General features: G+C 33.6%; 1 protein-coding gene across 1 annotated transcript in view; it reads right to left on the bottom strand.

Annotated features, from left to right (window-relative positions):
* The window catches only part of LOC148954991 (uncharacterized), a 117,583-nt gene that overhangs the window by 16,342 nt on the left and 82,055 nt on the right, over window positions 1-19,186 (bottom strand). Inside the window, exon 5 of the mRNA XM_089105928.1 lies at window positions 9,593-9,669. Coding sequence (XP_088962054.1) covers window positions 9,593-9,669 — 77 coding nt within the window. The remainder of the gene's footprint in view (window positions 1-9,592; window positions 9,670-19,186) is intronic.

Here is a 19,186-nt window from a genome sequence, read left to right as displayed (position 1 = left end):
CGCATGGCGCACTTCATACCAAGCCTAAGAAGGTCTCAAAATTCACAAATACAGACAAAACATTGCTACAAATAAAACAAAATGAGTAGTTGTTTGGCAAAAAGAGCGTTAGAGTTCCATGACTAAAACAGTATTCAAGAGTAGGCTATTTATGAAAAGAATGGTGCTTCTTTAAGGCTGAAGCACGCGGGGAGTGACTTCAATCCTGATCCCCCCTCCACAAAATTTTAATATGCTTATGAGTTGTTTTCATACCCTTCGACATATTTCATACCATCCTCATTCTTACTTATTTTTTTTTTATTTTTTTAAATTTCCCCTATCCTCTGAAAAAAAAACGCCTACTTACGTGTCTGTTACTCTCGTTCATTTCAGTTCTACAACAAATGAGGTTATATACAATACAAATACTCTTCGGTAATAACCATACATCAAAGTGTAACCTATTTATTACATTTCAAGTCAGCTAGTGAAAAGAAATAGTTCCAGTTCAAAGAGCAAAACGCGTTGATTTCCAAGGCCTTTGAACCCTGAATAGCTATCTCTTGGGTGTTCTTACTGAAAATACACCACCACAAATATACATTTTGATTGCATTTACTTTCCTTTCTCTCACGAACCATCAATTTTTCTCATAGTATGATTGCCAAAATCGTGACTTAAATTTAATTCAAAAGAAATCTTTGAAATTAACATGAATATAACAAATTGGATGGTAAATTTTGAGACGATTCCATTACTCACGTAAAGACAGGGCACACTATTTGATGCCTTTTTTATGTTCTTTTTTAAATATAATAATCGTTTCACTCGCGAATCCAGTTTAAAGCCCTTAAATGGACCCTAAAGTGGCATCTAATTTCAATAATTCCATTGAAATATATAGACCAAGTGGTTTTCACATGCCCAGTAAACCAATTCAGCAAACCCATTCAATTCAATTCAGCAAACCCATTAAAAAAAAGAAAATTAAACTAAAAAACAAACAAACAAGTATAAACAAGCGTAAAGGATTAAGTGTAAAGAAGTAAATAACAAGTGTAAGGAGCAACATTATAACTTAAAAGGAACAGGAATTATTCCGTATATGATTGGTGCTGCCCCTTCCTCAACACGCCCTCCCTGGTTACACTATAGCCTAAAATTCTTTAAAAATGCATCTCATTAAAACTCAAGGGCACTTGTGTTTGAGCAGTCTCTCTTAAAGACAAGTGACAAAAAGTTAAACTTTAGCACCTAGAGCGAGGGCTGAGGAATGCAATTTTGCGACACATCTACAGCTTTACCAGCTGAACTTGCCTGACTGGAGCTGAACTTGAAATAGAAAGACAAGATATTTATATCACTGGATTTGTTAGTTCCAGAACTATCCATTCACCGATGCAGAATAATAATATTACTAATAATTCTTTTTAGACAATGATCTAAGCTTGGTTAAAAAGTAAGGAATTTACCATTTTCTTCCGTTTCCAACTTATTTCCGAATCTAGAAAAATAGCAAGTAAACATAAATGTAATTCGGTAAATGGATAGGGCTGAATTTCAACTATCGAACAGCAATAAAACTTACGTACATTACGTACGTAAATCTTACGAAAGTCCTAAGTCTTACGTACATTAATAACGCAGAATAGCAAAACTTATAGAGAAAACGTAAACCTTGATACCATTTATAGTCCTGTTTAAATGCGAAGTAAATAGCCTACACAAGAGCTTCGGCACCGTATTTTAAAGGTATTCTCGCACTAAAAGCGCTTTAAATTTGACTACTCTTTCTTTCTTATTTAAATGTGCAATAAAATGGTTTCCCATGACAAAAGCCAAAATCAAGCAAGCCAAACTGCAATAAAACTGCATTTGAATCATTCGCTACGAGGATGTGGGAAGGACATCTTTTTCCAAACCCGTTTTTGTTTCTTTTTAACTAAATTCGAGGTTATATTTCTGTTCAGGAGCTATCTATTTCATGATTTGCTTCTAAATAATTATTAATAAAATAAATATTGTAATTTTAATCAATCTGATTTCTTATAGACGGTAAAAAACAGCTTACTGACCAAGACTATAGTGATTAAAATATTATAATACAAAATAAAAAAAAGTGTCGAACATGTTTGTTTACTGTTATTAAAAATACTCCTGAACAATTAAAAATACGTGTGATACACAGAGGTACAACCTTCAGAGAAATCAGCGACTTCATCTTGAAGAAAAGGTGTTGAAAATACAGGAAAAATATTTTTTTTTGCCAGTGTGCACCAATTTTTCCTTGTGGAAGGCATCCTTTTAACACATCTCAGAGAGAGACCCCCCCCCTCTACTTACATGTAGGCAGATATGTAGACGAGGTTACAAGAGTGAAATAATTTTTACAAGATGGAAAAATAATACCATCAAAACAGTCAAATATTCTTTGGAATGACCTTCTAGAAGACTTTTAAGTGTGGTAAGGCCATTGGCCGAGACCCCTACCCCCTCCTTTTACATGTAGACAATTGGCAAACAATTGGAATAGCTTGATCCCAAATTGCTTTGGAGTAGGCTGAAATGCTGGAAAAAGGGGATTTTCAAGTCTTATAATGTATAAAATTATCAAGAAAATTATATTTTCAGGGTTGAGAAGCAGTAACTTAAATGATGTATGCTAACGCACCATACATTTTAAAAGGGACTGAAAAACTGGAAATGTGATTTAGGTACCCCTGTACTAAACGGACTCCTTTATATACTGCAATGCAAACCAGTCACGAAATAGACCGAGACGCGTGATGAAAAACAGGTTTACGCTGCCTTCTGGGATATAAACTAAGGCATGAACTTTATTTAAACAGTTGTTTTTGGGGTTTACGGCGGGGGGGGGGAGGTGCCTAGGCTATGTTAGGTTACGTATTTAACATATGGTATGCTTTGCCCCTCACCCCCCCCCCACCTAATGTGCAAAATATATGGCCCAAATTTGTTTCTAAACTATTATATATTCATTCTATTTTATTTCATTAGCATTAACCAAACTAGCACTATATAAAAGAGTCCGTTTAGTACAAGAGTACCGTTGATTTATTTAATTTCTTAACTAGTATTTTTTTCTTCTTTTTTTTTCACTGGTAGCTTTTAGTTTTTAATCTCTTTCAGTTCTTCGTTGATTATATTTGTTTTGATTTCTTGATTTTCCCCTTTTTTAAGGTCGAGATTACTTTTACATTTTTAATGTTTTGTGTTTCTTTTTCGCTTATGCGGACGCTCTGTCATTTCTACAGGTGACTTATTTGCGACATGATTTTCCTTTTGAATTTATCTGTCCTAAAACTTCCGTTTTTAGCTATTTATTTACTTATTTTTCGATGTTTTTTACTTTCTTAAAACCATGTCAATTTTTCCAGAAGAAAATGTGCGTTAATTTTCTTAAAATAAAACCCCTATTTTTTTTAATTCATTGAATGTATTCAGGTTTAGGAACAACGTTGTCAACAGGTCATTCTACGATTACTGTAATTATTTAATAGTTATAAGGTTCAATATTAAAGCAAATCTTAGCCGCGTTTGAATTAGCAACTCTGTCGAAACGACAAGAAATTTTGCACTTTTATTTTATTCGTTTTATTTTGCCGTTTATATCAGGAATTTCGCCGTTTTATTTCATTCGTTTTATTTTAGTCGTGTTTTATTATTTTATTCGAATTTTGCCTAGAAGGATTTTATTCTCCATCGGCACAACGGGCGTTCGGTTTACTTTGTAATACCAATTAAAACATGGTTCAAGTATAATTGACTAGTAATAAACATAATCTCCAAAATTATTTTATCCGAATTTCGCCTAGAATGATTTTATTCTCCATCGGCACAACGGGCGTTCGATTTACTTTGTAATACCAATTCAAACATGGCTCAAGCATAATTGAGTAGGAATAAACATAATCTCCAAAATAACTACAGTTAAACCTTAATAAGGTCTATTACTATTTGTTTCACTGTTTAATTCGAAGGACCTGGGGGTTGGCTTAAACCATATAGTGATTGTTTTTGTGAATATTTATCATACTATAGGTTCTATCCTTTTAAGAAAAATGATGAAACTATTTAACAACAACAGTGGCAAAGGTTAATTATAATCATTAGCCTAAATTAGGCCCTTTTGGGCTAATTTCATCTTCTTTTTTTTACTGAACGAGTTTTTTTTTACCTACTTTTTGTCCCCCGACAGGCTAGTTTCAATGAATAGTATCTATAAAATTCCCATTTTCCTAGCTCAATAAGCTGAAAATAGCCAAAATTGAGTCCACTTATTAATAAAATATAACTAAACAATATACATATATAAGATAAGATAAGTTTTATTCTTCATTATAAATACACATACAATATTACATGCTATTATTCCCCCAAAGGCTCATTGGCCTGTACAAAGGGGGAAGACATATGAAATGCTTACTCAAAAATGAAAAACAAAACACTTGCTCACATACAAAGGAGAAGAAAAGAAAATATAGATACAATGAAAACTATAGAAGAAATAGAATAAATAAGCTAAATTAATTAATTAGATTAAACAGACTATAAAAAAAAAAAAAAAAAAAAAAAAAAAAAAAAAAAAAAACATAAATAAAAATAACATCTACGAAGCCAAAAATTTTTAACAATTTTTTTTTTTTTTTTTTTTTTTTCTAAACAAATCGAATGAGTGGCACCCTCGAGCTGATTCAGGCAACTTATTCCAAACAATATGACACGCCATTAGAGGATTAAAATCTGACCTTATACAAGGAGTAAAAGGAGTAAAGAAGGAGTAAAGAAGCCCCAAGACCTTTTTTGTATTTATTCCTTAGGAGCATTACGGAGCATACACACATGCACTTATAAATACGCACTAAGTCCTGAAACTATTTTCGAAAAGATAATTGGTGGAGTTAAATTAAAACGTAGATTTTTGTTCTTTATCACTATTCTCTGTTGTTTTCTGGTGTTGGTAATGAATTTATAAATATACTTAAAATCAAATGACTGTTTATTGTCAAAAAGTTTTACCCGTTTTTATACTTTCTTGTCATTTTAAATATAGCTGGAAATGCAATGTAGTCGAAGAAATTATTTACGATGGACAAATGGACCACTGAAATTTTTGGCCACAAATGCATAAATATCTTGCATACATATTGTGTATGGTTACATCTATAAATGAAGATTCTTTACCTGGCTAGACACTTTTTTAACTGAATTCACTGCATATAAAAAATTTATAAGAATCATGAAAATTCGGCACTTGTCAATTCAAAGAAACACACCCAAAAATAGAACTTACGTTAATCCTAATGATGTATACCAAAACATGGTGATAATACATACCTTCGAAACAAAATTATGAAAACTACGACAAAGAATTATGGAAAGCAGGCTACGCGCAACCCATTATATTAAATACCTGATCCAACTTAACCTAGCCCCTAACCATCTCTGTATATTAAAAAAAAATAATTAAAAAATATATATATATATATATATATATATATATATACAACTTCTTTTAAATAAATCTTCTGTCCTGCCCATGAACTTCCAAGAACAAGCTATCCTAGGGGCGTGTTTAAGGAATAAAAATTTCCTTAAGACTGATTATAACCATATAATAATACAGTACACAACATACTGATAATGCAAACAATTACATACATGATGTCTTTCCTCGATGAGCTGCTACTGGAGTAACACTAATAACAATAATAATAACAAAAACATCAAAACATTTCACCATACTCAACCACACACCTCAAGCAACCATTGAAAAATCAAGACTCAAATATTAAACCAAAACTCATAATTAGAATACATTTTTCCCTTAATTTTATTTTTAAATGCTTCAAACCAATTTTTTAATAATTTTAGTATTACATCTATCCAGAATTGTTATTAATTAAAATAAAGGAGAAGTTAGATGGTAGTGATTGCACCTGAAGCACCTATATCCAAAGGCATAATTATTGGACCTTTTAAACCGTGATGAACAAAATGGCTATCTCAAAATTTTGATCGGACGATTTTGGGAAAAAAGCGGTGGGGAAAGGGGCCGTGTTACCCTCTAATCTCTTTGGTCACTCAAAAAAAGCACTAGAACTTTTAATTCCGTTATGAAGAGACCTTACACGATATTCTAGGACCACTGTGTCGATTACGATCACCCCTGGAAAAAAACTGGCTCGTTCCTCGTGTGAGTATTCAATCAATCAATCATTCTATTTATAACCCATCACAAAAATCTGGGCAGAGCCCAGAAAAAGACAGATTAAAATCAAGAAAAATAAAAAAGAAACAACAGAAATAAAAACACACAACTACAGACAAGGGATAAACAGAAATGACCAAAGATGTAAAGACTTCTGGCATTCAGTAGAGAAATCACAAATACGCTTCTCAATAACCCCAGCTGGGTTTACCAATTGATACTTTCTTTGCAGAAGAGTTAGTTCTCCAAGTTGGAAGTTCCATTAAATACTTTGCAAATTTAAAATAAAGGTGATGAACTTGCTTTCTCTTACCACAATTAAAAAAAGACCATTTTTTTTATTGTAATTGGGACAATCAGATCTAAGCTGAAATATGTCTGGAAAGTACACAGGTAAATTATTATTATTATATTTAAACATAAAAAGTAGGTAATAAAAATCCCATAATCCAGCAAGCCAGTAAAATATAACAGAATTACTTAAAGACTTAACGCACAGCAAATGAATATAACAATTTTTTTCAAAATCGGTATTGGATTTACTAGCAACAGAAACGTCCCAAACCATACCGAAAAATAATGTAAAATATACAGATATTTTTATACAAATCATATAACGATCTTAAAATGCGATTTGGGACATTCCGTGATAATATCTTTGATATACTCAAAACACTGTTCCTAAACGAAAAAGTTTCATCAAGTGTAAAACCTAAATTAGTTAATCTATGATTTCCTTTCAATTTCACCATCACTATATTTTAACCGGGTTTAGGTGAATCGCTAAATGCGAACAAAATTCATCTAATCCCAAATCACAGTAGACAGAATATAGCAGTATGATCATTCTCTATCTCTCCCATTATAAAAACCCGGACAGGGGTGCGAGTGGAAAGAAACAGGCTAAACAAGCTAAGGCAGAAAGAAGTGGGAGGAGCTTTTTGTTCACGATGACCAGAAACGATCTGCGATAAGCTTACTGGTATATTCAGAAACAGGCTAAACAAGCTAAGGCAGAAAGAAGTGGGAGGAGCTTTTTGTTCACGATGACCAGAAATGATCTGCGATAAGCTTGCTGTCTATAAACTGTGTCCCAAATGTACTAAGAACATTATGATAGGAAGTGAAATTGCCACGATTTTGCTTGAACTCGATTTTGCCGAAAAAAAGGGGGTTTCCTTTTCTTCTTTTTATCGTCGCCCCAATTCAGAATATTGGAGCGACGATTGGTACGCCACTAACCTAAATTTGCAACCAGGATGAAATTACATATTTGAAAATTTTGCTTTTATTGCTGGCGAAACACTAAACTTAAACTAGAAATTATTATTTTTCGTATTCTCCGTTCTCTAGCCGAAAGAATGGAGCCATTCTTACGACTCCAGCCATTCTCATGCCATTCCAGACCCCTCTGTCTGTATTTTGGCCTAATGTGGACTGTAAAAAAGGATTATTTTTTACATCATATGGAAACAACTAAGTGTCCACAAATTCATCGAATCCCAAATATAATAAGAACATTCTGATCGGAAGAGAAATTGGCATGATTTTGCTTGAACTCTACCAAAAAACCGATGTTTCTTTTCTTTCTTTTTTTCGTCACTCCAATCCAGAGGAAACAACATTTTTTAAACACAAAGAAAATAACTTACACAAAAAAATTTGGCTCTTCCACCGTTTGGCTCAATAAAACTTAAAAGCTTCCTCGCCCTAAAATCACTTTTAAAGTCACTTCAGTTTTTTAGTATGCATCATAAAATGGTTTTTCATATCACAAAGTCCAAATCAAACAAGTCATATATATATAAAAACCGCATTTCCAACATTCTTGACAAGGATGCAAGAAGGACACCTAGATAAATCGAAAACAAGTACCGCTACAAAACGAGAAAAACGGGATAGTTCCTTTTTTTTAACTCTTCCGCAATACTATTGGTAAGCGAATATTTTTAAGAAAAGAGGAGGATACACTGTTGTATGCATGGGAGGGTGGTTCCTTTTGGACCCCGACACCTTCCTTTGCAATGTCAATTACGAGATTACAATCAATATTTTTTACCATTTTTCGTAAAATACCCCTATTTTTTAATGAAGATACGGACAACAGAACAAGATTGAGCAAATTTATTCAAAACAGAGAGTTGCGGAGACTTCGCTGTTTGTATAAATCTTCGACTAAAAAAAGGATTTTTTTAGGGGGGGGGGGGTGTTTAGAAAGAAATAAAAACACTTCAAAAATGCGTTATATTCATTTTTGTTACGTTTTTACGTGTCATACAAACAGTTCGGGGGGGGGGGGTGCAAACCCCCTACCCACCTGGATACGGTCTTGATACGGATAAAGAAAACCGCAAGAATTTAAACTTTTTAGACACTTCAGAAGTATTCATCCACTTTTCAATAATCAGCTAGCAAAGGGTTCAATTGAGTTGGCGCCAAGCTGTCTAAGCATTGTTTACTACTAAATATTTGACATAAAAACGAATGCAAATTTAGTCGTGAGGTAACTCGTTTTAAAAGCTTCGTTGAATCGTTTTTATTCTTTAATTGGCTCCCACCGAACTAAATTCTACTAAAATAAATAAATATTTCTAGGTAAAAAAACGAGATGTTTGCAAAATTTGTTACAACCAGCTTTTACCGAAACTAATTCCATTCCTACTGCTTCCTCTTCCCACTGCTTCAGTTTAAACAATTTTGTTACAACAATAATAGTAATAATACAACGACCAAAGATATTGAAAGGGTTTTAGATGAATCACCCCCCCCCCCCTCATGGGCACCGACAGGGGTTAGCAAAAAAGAAAAAGATAAATAATCCCATTAAAATCCAGGCACACACAAAACTCTTGGTGCCACTTGTTCTCCAAGTCCCACACAGGGTAAATTTTCTGGTGCGCATATACTTACTATTATTCTGGTGCTGGTACGCACCAGTATGGCATTTAGTGCGCATATACTTACAATATACTTACTATACTTACTATTTGTTTTAGCACAAAAAATTGAGATTCTAGAATTTTGATAACTTTATTACAAATTGATATTAGAATGGGCTATTTTTTGTTATTTGCACCAGAAAAACAATAATAAATCGGCTAAATTTTCAATACGTGCCTAGCTAGAACATTGCTTCATGCCATTGTTACTACTAACTTGAAGATGTCGGCACAAAACCCGAATTTTTACCAGTACAGATTATGGAAACCAGCTCAATATAGTGTAAATGTACCTTGAAATCGGTTTTTAGATCGTTTTCTTCTCTATTGCTTATTTTATTAACAATAAAGATTTTTGTTGTCTTCCAGCATTAATCGCGCATGATTACGCTTCGGAATTTATTTTCAAATGAAGAAAGAAGATTAGATGAGATCTTACCAAGCGGATGAGCCAGTTTGTTCCCCTCCAAACCCATATATTACATCTTCTTCACAATGACTAAGGCAACTTGAAGGCTGAAAAAAATCAACGATGAAAGAAAAATCTAGAACTTTAACTATGAAAGTAATTTATTTTAATTAAAAAAAAAACTGGTGAAATTTGCGGAAAACACTAAAAATTACACTAAATAGCACAAAAAATACGAGATTTCTGGGAACGGGCAAAAATTTCCCTGTGTACGCGCTAGTCATCGATTTATACTTTAATATAAAAATTTTAAAGCATTTTCTGGCAGCGAATAGCAATCTCTTTTTGTTATGAGATAAGAAAAACTATTGTTTGAATGAGGCCCTTTTACATCTCTGGAATTTTCAAATCCTCGAAGCATTTCTTTTTTGTCTTCTTTTTGGAAATAGATTCAGATCTGTATAAACGATTTCTATTCCCAGGGAGGAAGGGTTGATTATATAGAGTCTCATGCTTTCTCTTTTTCAGACATTTATATAGCCAAGAGTGGCTGTGGTATTCCCTCTGCCATGTAGCCTATATTCAATATACCTTAGCTTTTAATTATGACGTTAATCTGTGTTATTTGAGTAAAAGTTGTTCAATTAATTTACAATGCTTCACCTAATTACTGTTAAATCAAATATATCAATTAATTAGTATCCAGAACAAGAGATTTCGTATTATTAGTAAGTACAAGTTATTCAGGCTAGTCTAAAAAAAACTTTATAGACTGGTCTATAGAATCTATGTGTTGTTCCTCTTGTGTTTTAACTTCTTTTTTTTTCGAAAATGATTGGTGGAATTTGAACCAAAATTCAAAAAATTTAAAAACAAAAATAAAACTTCAGCCCCCCAAAAAAAGTCATAAAAAATTGAAAATTAAACTTAGGACACTACAGTTAGCCCTAATTTAGCCCTATAGCTAAAATTTAGGCTTAAAATTTCGCACACAAAATTGTAGAAAAAACAGTTTGACGGCCTTTGTATTCTACAGTTTTGTATAATATTTTATAAGTGTTATGAAATTTAAAATGTTGTTTCAAAGGTTTGTTTACAGATGAAGGTGCTATTTCAAGTTTTCCATCCTATCACCGCATTTCCGCGAACTTTAAGTGACAAAATTTTTTAATTAACCAAATGTATTTGTCAAGGAAAAAAAGTTGGTAGCAATTGGGACGACGGACACAAGTTTTAGTCACGACAGCTTTCTGAGAAACACTAAGAACCGTAACCAAAAAAGACCCAATGGAATATGTTCAGCTTTTCTTTGAGAGGAAAGAAGATATTTATAGACAGGGTTGCCACCCGTTGAAAGAAAAAATGTCCAAATTTTAGTGATTTTGTAGTTGATTTAAGGGTTTTCTTTAATAATCTAGTGATTTATGTGCTGATTTTCTTTGTTTATGCAAAATAAAAAATCACTAGAAACAGTGATCAATCACTAGGGATGGTAACCCTGCTTATAAAGCAGTTCAACAACTTCTGCAACGTCTCAGCGGTTTTGCAAAACATAGCTTAGTTAGCGCGTACCCTGAAATCTAACGATTTTCAATGATGTATGATTTATTAAACCATTTTCTAAAATTGTCAAGTTTAGATTATTTAACACTAAAACTGTTAAATAATCTAAGATTGTTAATCATTTTGAAAAATAATTACTTAAAATGATTTATGACTTATTAAATTATTTTCAATTTTTTCACGGACAGGCTCAGGTAGAGTACTTGCGTAGTTCTTGTTCTTCATAGCTTCTGTTCATTTTAGGTTTCATTTATATATTCATGCTACTGTTTTTAAAAGAAACCTTTCCGCCAAAGGTCTCATTAAGTGTATCAGAGACCTTATTTGCATTTCCAACACCATGTAATCGATTTTTTTGCCAAATGATTGATAAATTAAAAATCTAAAATCCAAACTTAATAAAACATAAATAAAAATCTAAATAAACAAAAATATAATAAAAAATAAATCAAACAGTTCGTGGTAACTGTAAGCAAGGAGCGACCCGGCTCAATAGTAACCGAAATTCTAAAAAACGAAATTTTGATACCAATAGATACATCAAAAGAATCAGATTTTTATGCTGATTTCAAATATATAAGTTTCATTAAGTTTAGTCTTACCCATCAAAAGTTACGCGCCTGAGAAAATTTGCATTATTTTCGAAAAAAGGGGAAAACCACCCCTAAGAGTCATGGAACTTTAATAAAAATCACACCATCAGATTCAGTCCATCAGAGACCCTACTATCGAAGTTTCAAGCTCCTATCTGCAAAAATGTGGAATTTTGTATTTTTTGTCACAAGAAAGATCAAGGATGCGTGTTTATTTATTTTTTTTCCATGGGCAATTGTATCGATCCAGTAGTCCTAGAATATTGTGAGAGGGCTCATTCGAACGGAAATTAAAAGTTCTAGTGCCCTTTTTAAGTGACCAAAGAATTGGAGGGCAATTTGGCCCCCTCCCGCACTCATTTTTCCCCGAAGTCACCCAATCAAAATTTCGAGAAAGCCATTTTGTTCAGCATAGTCAAAAATCTAATTAATATGTCTTTGAGAATGACTTAATCCCCCACTGATCCCGGGGGGAAGGGGTGTAAGTTATGCACTTTGCCCATTGTTTACATATAGTATTGGTTATTGGGACGTATACAGGCGTTTTCAGCAGGAATTTTTTTCTGGTGGGGGGGGGAGGGGTCGGAGTAGGAGTTACGAGGGAGAATCTTTCCATGGAGGATGTTTCTTTGGGGGGAGGGACATTTCTATGAAGGGGGCGCCGGATTTCCCAGCATTATTTAAAAAACGATCAGAAATTTAAAAAAAAACAAGTTTTTTTCAACTGAAAGTAAGGAGCAACATTGAAACTTAAAACGAACAGAATTGATTACGTATGTGAGGGGGTTCGCCCCCTAGTCAATACCTCGCTCTTTGCGCTAAAGTTGTTTAGTACTTTCAAAAGAGCTATCTATTCAAATTAACCGGCCTTTGTGATTCAGGGGTTCGTGATTCGAACAAAATTCTAACTTTAGCGTAAAGAGCGAGGTATTGACTAGGGGGCGAACTCCCTACTATACGTAATAAAAACATACGAATATAGAAATTCGTTACGTGAGTTAATTCTTAAGCTACGTCAGAACAAAATTTCGAGAAAGCCATTTAGCCAAAAAATGAAAATTAATATGCGAATTTTGTTTTAATTATTCATGTACGGTGAGCCAAAATCAAAGCTGCATTAATTCAGAAACGTTCAGAAATAAAAAAAAAACAAGTTTTTGTAACTGAAAGTAAGAAGCGACATTAAAACTTAAAACAAACAGAAATTATTCTGTATATGAAAGGGACTGTCCCCTTCTCAACGCCTCGCTCTTTACGCTAAAGTTTGACTCTGTCTCACAATTTTATTTTTTAAAACGATAAGAAAAACTTTAGCGTAAAGAGCGAGGCGTTGAGGAGGGGGCAGCCCCTTTCATATACGAAATAATTTCTGTTCGTTTTAAGTTTTAATGTCACTCCTTACTTTCAGTTGCAAAAACTTGTTTTTTTATTTATTTAATTAAAATATAAACCAGCAGCCTTCTTTTTTTTTAGTTTTTTTTTTTTAAAAGGAAAGTCACTTTATTAAAACTCAACTTTATTTACTAACCTTTAATTACTAACTTCATTTATTACTATATTACTTTATTACTAACCTCAACTTTATTAAAAAACTATGTTTTCTATTCTTTTCAGCTATGCTTTTAGTATCTTCTTTTTTATTGTCTCCGTTTTTATTTTACGGATCTACGGATTAGGCATAAATAGTGTACTAACAGAAAAAGTGGAACAACTGAGACACTATACTTCAATTTTGGACGTTCAAATTTCATTGAGTATGAGGAAAGATTATTGAGACTTTCATACTCTTTTGAATTTTTAAATAGGATTTGATATGAAAAAACCAGGATGATAGAAGAAGCTAGGGTTGGAGGCATTTATATTAACCCTTTCTCCTCTCCAAAAAAAGAAGTCACCACTTCATCAACAGCAATTTTGTCATCCTCTTTAGTAGCGCTTGCCTATAGACAATACAGCAAAACATTAAAAACATATCAATCTAATATTTTCAATCAATTTTAGTCACGCCCGTCAAGTTGCTTTTCTTCTTCCTTTAAGGGTTTAGCGGCAAACAATATGTTAAACTTTACTAGACTGTTCACACACCCATTGATACAGAGTAAGTAAATATTAACATTTAATATCCTTTTATCAAGTTGTACAGCAGCACATACAGATTAAAATGTTTGCAGAACTCACTCTCACGGCAGGGTTGTTATCGAACATAAGCAAACAGAACTTTACAAAACATGGAGAACAAAGGAAATAACACGTCGAAGAAACAGGACAAGGACTGCCGAATAACCTGACATAACATTGGTGAAAGTATTTTTACAACATAAAATCGAGATTACGCACGACTACAGCGCCAATTGTGTATGCTGTTCGTAATTTCTCGTGTTGACTATTGCTAAACCTTCAGACATAAAATTGGTGATTGACCAATCAGAATCAAGATTTCGGTCAGTTTATTTTTTGAAACTAGAAAAGACACAAAGATATAATATTAGTAGGAATTAGCTGGGAACAAAATAGTGTTGACATAGGGTTTTCAGGTCAATTCCTTTCCAAATTAATTTTCCGCTTGGGTAATGTTAAAATTCACAAGAAATCCACGTCAGTGATAAATCTGTAGGTGACAATGATGTGTTCCGGGCAATTCAAGCAGTTGCTGGATATAGAATGCCGAATAATTTCGGGTCTTTATAGTTTTGATACCTCTCTGGAGATCCAGTAAGAAAAAAGTTATTTTTCAGCACAAAAGAAAAGATGTGATGCAATCAACCCCTCTTTCTAGGGCTATAATGAGAGAAGGGTTGGGATGGGTAGGACAAGTTCTACCGATGAAGGGTGACAGATTACCCAAGATCATCCTTGTCGGACAACCATTTAGGGTCAAATGTAAATCAAGTCACCCCCGAATGGGGTGGGAGAATGTCGTAAGAAATGATTTAAGGGAAATGGTAACTTCTTGGGAGGGTGCAAAGAGGGAGGCTTTAAATAGATTGGGATAGAGGAGGAGCGTGCGTAACTGTGCTGGCACCGGACGGCTGAGTGCTGCAGAGAGTTAGTAGTAGTAGTAGCATCAAAACAACCATAGGTCGTAATTTTGACTGCGTATACCTGCGCATTGTCAGACTGTTCAAATACCAAGGACAGTGAAAATGCAATCTGAGAATTGATTCAGTGGAAGCTTATACTCAATCATTTCTCAATCTAATTAGGAACATTGAGACTTCAATTTTTAATAAAAAGACCTCCATATGTAGCTATGCAGTTTTTGGCAGTAGCAAGCACCGAATAAAAAAAGAAATGTGGGTGAAAAATCAGAAAAAATAAACTAAAAACATATGTAACCCAACAACTTTAAGAATAAGTAGCTTCCCTTTGAAGGTGTACTTGTCTTTGGGTATCATCAGATCGTTAACGTTTGAATTTTTTCCAAATGAAAAGTGTTATTAGACCGATCTAATTGGTTTCATCTATTTATTTGACGGTTCAACGAGGAACACTGACACAAACATAATACTGTCTTAAAAACTTCATAATTTTGAAATAAACAACGGGAAAATACTGGGAAATCGCGAATATAAGGTACAAACAAGCATAGGAGGCAAATATGTTGTTATTTTAATGTCTTGGTACTTTAAGAGTTGGTTCCCACTATGCGTTGTGTCAGAATGACATAACATCGTCCGCCGTAATGGCTGGAAACCTCCTTTAGGTGGGTCACATCTTAACAGAGCAAAATAAGATTTTACTGGCAGTTTGTTATCCGCTGGCCTTTTACAGTATTCAAAAGATAAAATCTCCAAGTACTGTATAAAAGTAAAGCAATCGCACCCCGTTGTTTGGACGAATTAACTTACGTAACGAACTTCTATATTCATATATTTTTAATACGTATATTAGGGGGTTCGCCCCCTAGTCAATACCTTTCTCTTTAAGCTAAAGTTCGAAATTTTTTCAAATTATTTAAAAATTACCGCTTAATCACAAAGACCGTTAATTAGAATAAATAGCTCTTATGAAAGTACTAAAAAATTTTTGGCTTAAAGAGCGAGGTATTGACTAGGGGGTGAACCCAATCATATATGTAATATTTTCTGTTCGTTTAAAGTTTTTGATGTTGCTGCTGTTGCAGTTGAAAAACTTGTTTTTTATATTTAATTTCTGATCTTTTTTTTAAATAATCCTGGGAAGTCCGGCGTCCCCTTCATAGCAATGTCCCTTCCACCATGAAAACTTCCTTCGTGGAAAGATCCTCCCAAATAGCCCCCGACGTTGTTTCGACATCAAAATAACTAGCTCAGAGAAGTAAATGAAATGAAGAAGGGCATCTTGGAACAGCTGCCACAGCCACGTCATTGATAAATGAATACAAGTACGGCAACTTAAAATTCTATTGAATTCTAGAAACGATGACGGATACATAAGCAATTTGGTTCGAGTAGTTTTTCCGCGATGATCTAGATTTTTGATTTATGATTGTAAAAATTACATAATCCGTGACAATCTCGATTGGTCAAATTCGTTTTTTTATATAATTACCAGTCTGGATTATTACTTGAATAGAATAAACAAGAAATTCCGTTGAGAGCAAGATTCTCGACTGAGATTGCAAGAGCCGGCGACAACATTTGAAAATTTTAGTCATGAATTATGATAAATTCTTCAGAACTCATTATCTCTAATACTATCCTCGTAAAATTTGGCAAATCTGTCTACAAAGCCTTCATTCCGTTTGATGACAGTCTTAGTCTTTGTATATCTTACTCCATATGCCAATACAGAAATAGGATATTTGAACGTAGAAATGACAGCTCTAGCAGTATCATATCCAACATCAGTGTCAGAATCAATAAGGTCAATGGTTGTATTAATAACATCAATTGTGAGTTTTGAAATTTGTGGCATTTTTACGAGCTAAACGCCCAGTTGGCTCCATCCGAATTGATATTCTTCAATCTATATTGAGGTATAAATCCAGTAGATCCTCTAATCCAGTAGATTGTCGCGAAAAAACACCTTAGTTGTTTTATCAGTTCCTTTCACCAAACAAACCTAAATTCATATCATCAACGCCTGCTTATTTGTTTGGTCACATTTTACCCAAGGAGTATGAACGCCTAATCTAGAAGCGGTCCAGGCATCGGGTACATAAACAAACATTCGGCGAAATATTTTTGACCTAAAAGATAAGAGCTGCCGAATAAAAGATAAGAAAAATCACTTTTTGACTTTTTTTAGCAGAATTTTTTACTTCTGACTGAAGTACCAAAGGCAGTGAAAATGAATTCTGAATGTTTGAACTTGTTAAGCGGAAACTTACACAGACGCATATATGTTAAAAATTAGGGAAAATAGAGAATTTAATTTTTAACGAAAAACCTCCAAATCGATACACTGGAATGAAACTATCTTACCTCCAAATGTGATCCGACTGAAACAATCCTATGGCCAATACCGCTTTTTTTCAGGAGAGCTTATGAAGTTTTTAAGATTGTTTTTTCCAGTACTTCAAAAAGCGATTATAGGGGAACAACAGAACTGTAAAAGTTTCTTTTGTAATTATTGACTATGTAACTATGAAACTATCCCAAGTCCAAATAAGGACTTAGAATAGTTTCAGGGTGTGTTAAAAGTAACTTTGCAACATACAAAGAAAAGGGCGATTTGGAAGACATCTAGCGGTGTGATGTCAATTCTAACTGCAAATTTATATTCAGCACATAAATTCGCACAAAATAAACAACTAATCAACTTTATCGATTTTTGGACATAGGATAGTTTCAATCGGAGAGCATTTATGGAGGTAGAATATTTATATTCCAGCGTAGCGAAATGCATTTAAGTAGGTTTAGGTATCGGTAGATATCAAATTAAAAAAAAAAGAAACGCAGGTTAAAAATCAGCGAAAAAGAAGCTAAAAACATATGGCACCAATCAATTGAAGTGGGTGTTGCTTTCCTTTGAAGTTATAGTTGCCCTTGGGAATTGGGAACCAACAAGTTGTTAAAACTTATGGATAAAAAGCTTTGTTAAATTTAGTTAATTAGTTTTGCTTATTTATTTTCACAGTTCAATGTGGCAACACTGACGAAAATGCGATTTTTACCCGAATACATAGTTTTGAAGTAACCAAAACGATAATCTTACAAAATCGACGTTTTCAGGAATGAGACAAACCTAAGAAATGTTCAGTGGGTAAAAGAGGTTTTATTTTGATACCCATGGTATTTTATGGATATGCAGATCCTGCACTATTGTTGTCACCACGTGATCGACTCTAACGGTGAAGTGAGAACTGAGTCATTCAACAACAAAAAAAGCACGACATCTAGCACTGGAAGCTAAATTTTAAACAGCAAAAAATTGCACGATGGGAGACATTTTGAAAAAGTGAAAGCTATACTATTTGAGTAATTATAGTTTTTAAACGAATGAGCAGGTTGTAATTAGCGTCTACCGCTTGGGTAGGTACGCTTCAAAAGAGAACATTGCATATGCTTTCTTCTCCCTGCCTATTACGTTTTTTTTTCAGTTTAAGTTTAAGTTTTTTTATTATAATGAAATATTCAGTTTTGTGACAGACAATAAGGTCAGTTCAGGAATTACATACTTTTGAGGAAATAGATACAAGAAATTTTTATTCCAATTACATTGTTATAGTTTTTTGGAAATAAGAGTTTTAATTTGATAGTTGAGCTTTCTGAATCATGTGATGATGAGAAATAATAGACCGGGTGGCTCAACAACCTGGGCTCTATGCAAAGTGACTCAGAAAATTTTTAAGAACAAATTGGCCAATCATGCCGAAAAAGATAAATATAATTTTTAAATGACAAAAAAAATTGATGTTCACGCTCGAAGTATCGATAAAACGTGAACTCTTTCATTATAAAAGAAAACAAGCAGAAGGAAAAACGACGAACAAACTAACAACATCAATATGAAAAATAACACTGAAAACATGGTAAAAACAACTAAGAAATTAAAAAATGAAGAAGTGAAAAAAATTAATTATCTTGACAATTGAGGCCATTTCCAAGGAATAGCCTCCTGACCCCCTGAGAGATCAAGAGAAAGTAGAATTTGCCTAGGCAAAAATTAAAAAAAAATTAATGCATGGTACAACCCTACAATCGCGGTTGTCTTTTCTGTATTTGGAGATACCTCGGGCTCTTCAGTTTGAATTTGACTAGATTCACATATACAAAATGAAACAATTCATGGGAGTATTGGCGGCATAAGGTACGGATAATGGATAGAAAGATACCTCACAACGTATTATGTTGGATACCCCTTGGTCTTTGCGAGTCAAGAAGACCCTATGTAGCCCTCGACAGGCTGCTAAAGAGGAAGGCAAAGTTGGCGGGGACTTTGATGGGGGGAGATCTGTACGAAAGCTCAGAAAGGTCAAAGTAGCGAACTACTGTTGTTGCCCATTACATCTCTGGGCGTAGGAGGGATGAAGTCTAAGTAAGTA

The sequence above is a fragment of the Artemia sp. Qi Xiang Cuo genome, chromosome 2, assembly GCF_049724085.1.
Source record: "Artemia sp. Qi Xiang Cuo chromosome 2, ASM4972408v1, whole genome shotgun sequence".
In the NCBI taxonomy this organism is placed as follows: domain Eukaryota; kingdom Metazoa; phylum Arthropoda; class Branchiopoda; order Anostraca; family Artemiidae; genus Artemia; species Artemia sp. Qi Xiang Cuo.
This window is presented reverse-complemented; position numbering and strand designations above follow the sequence as displayed.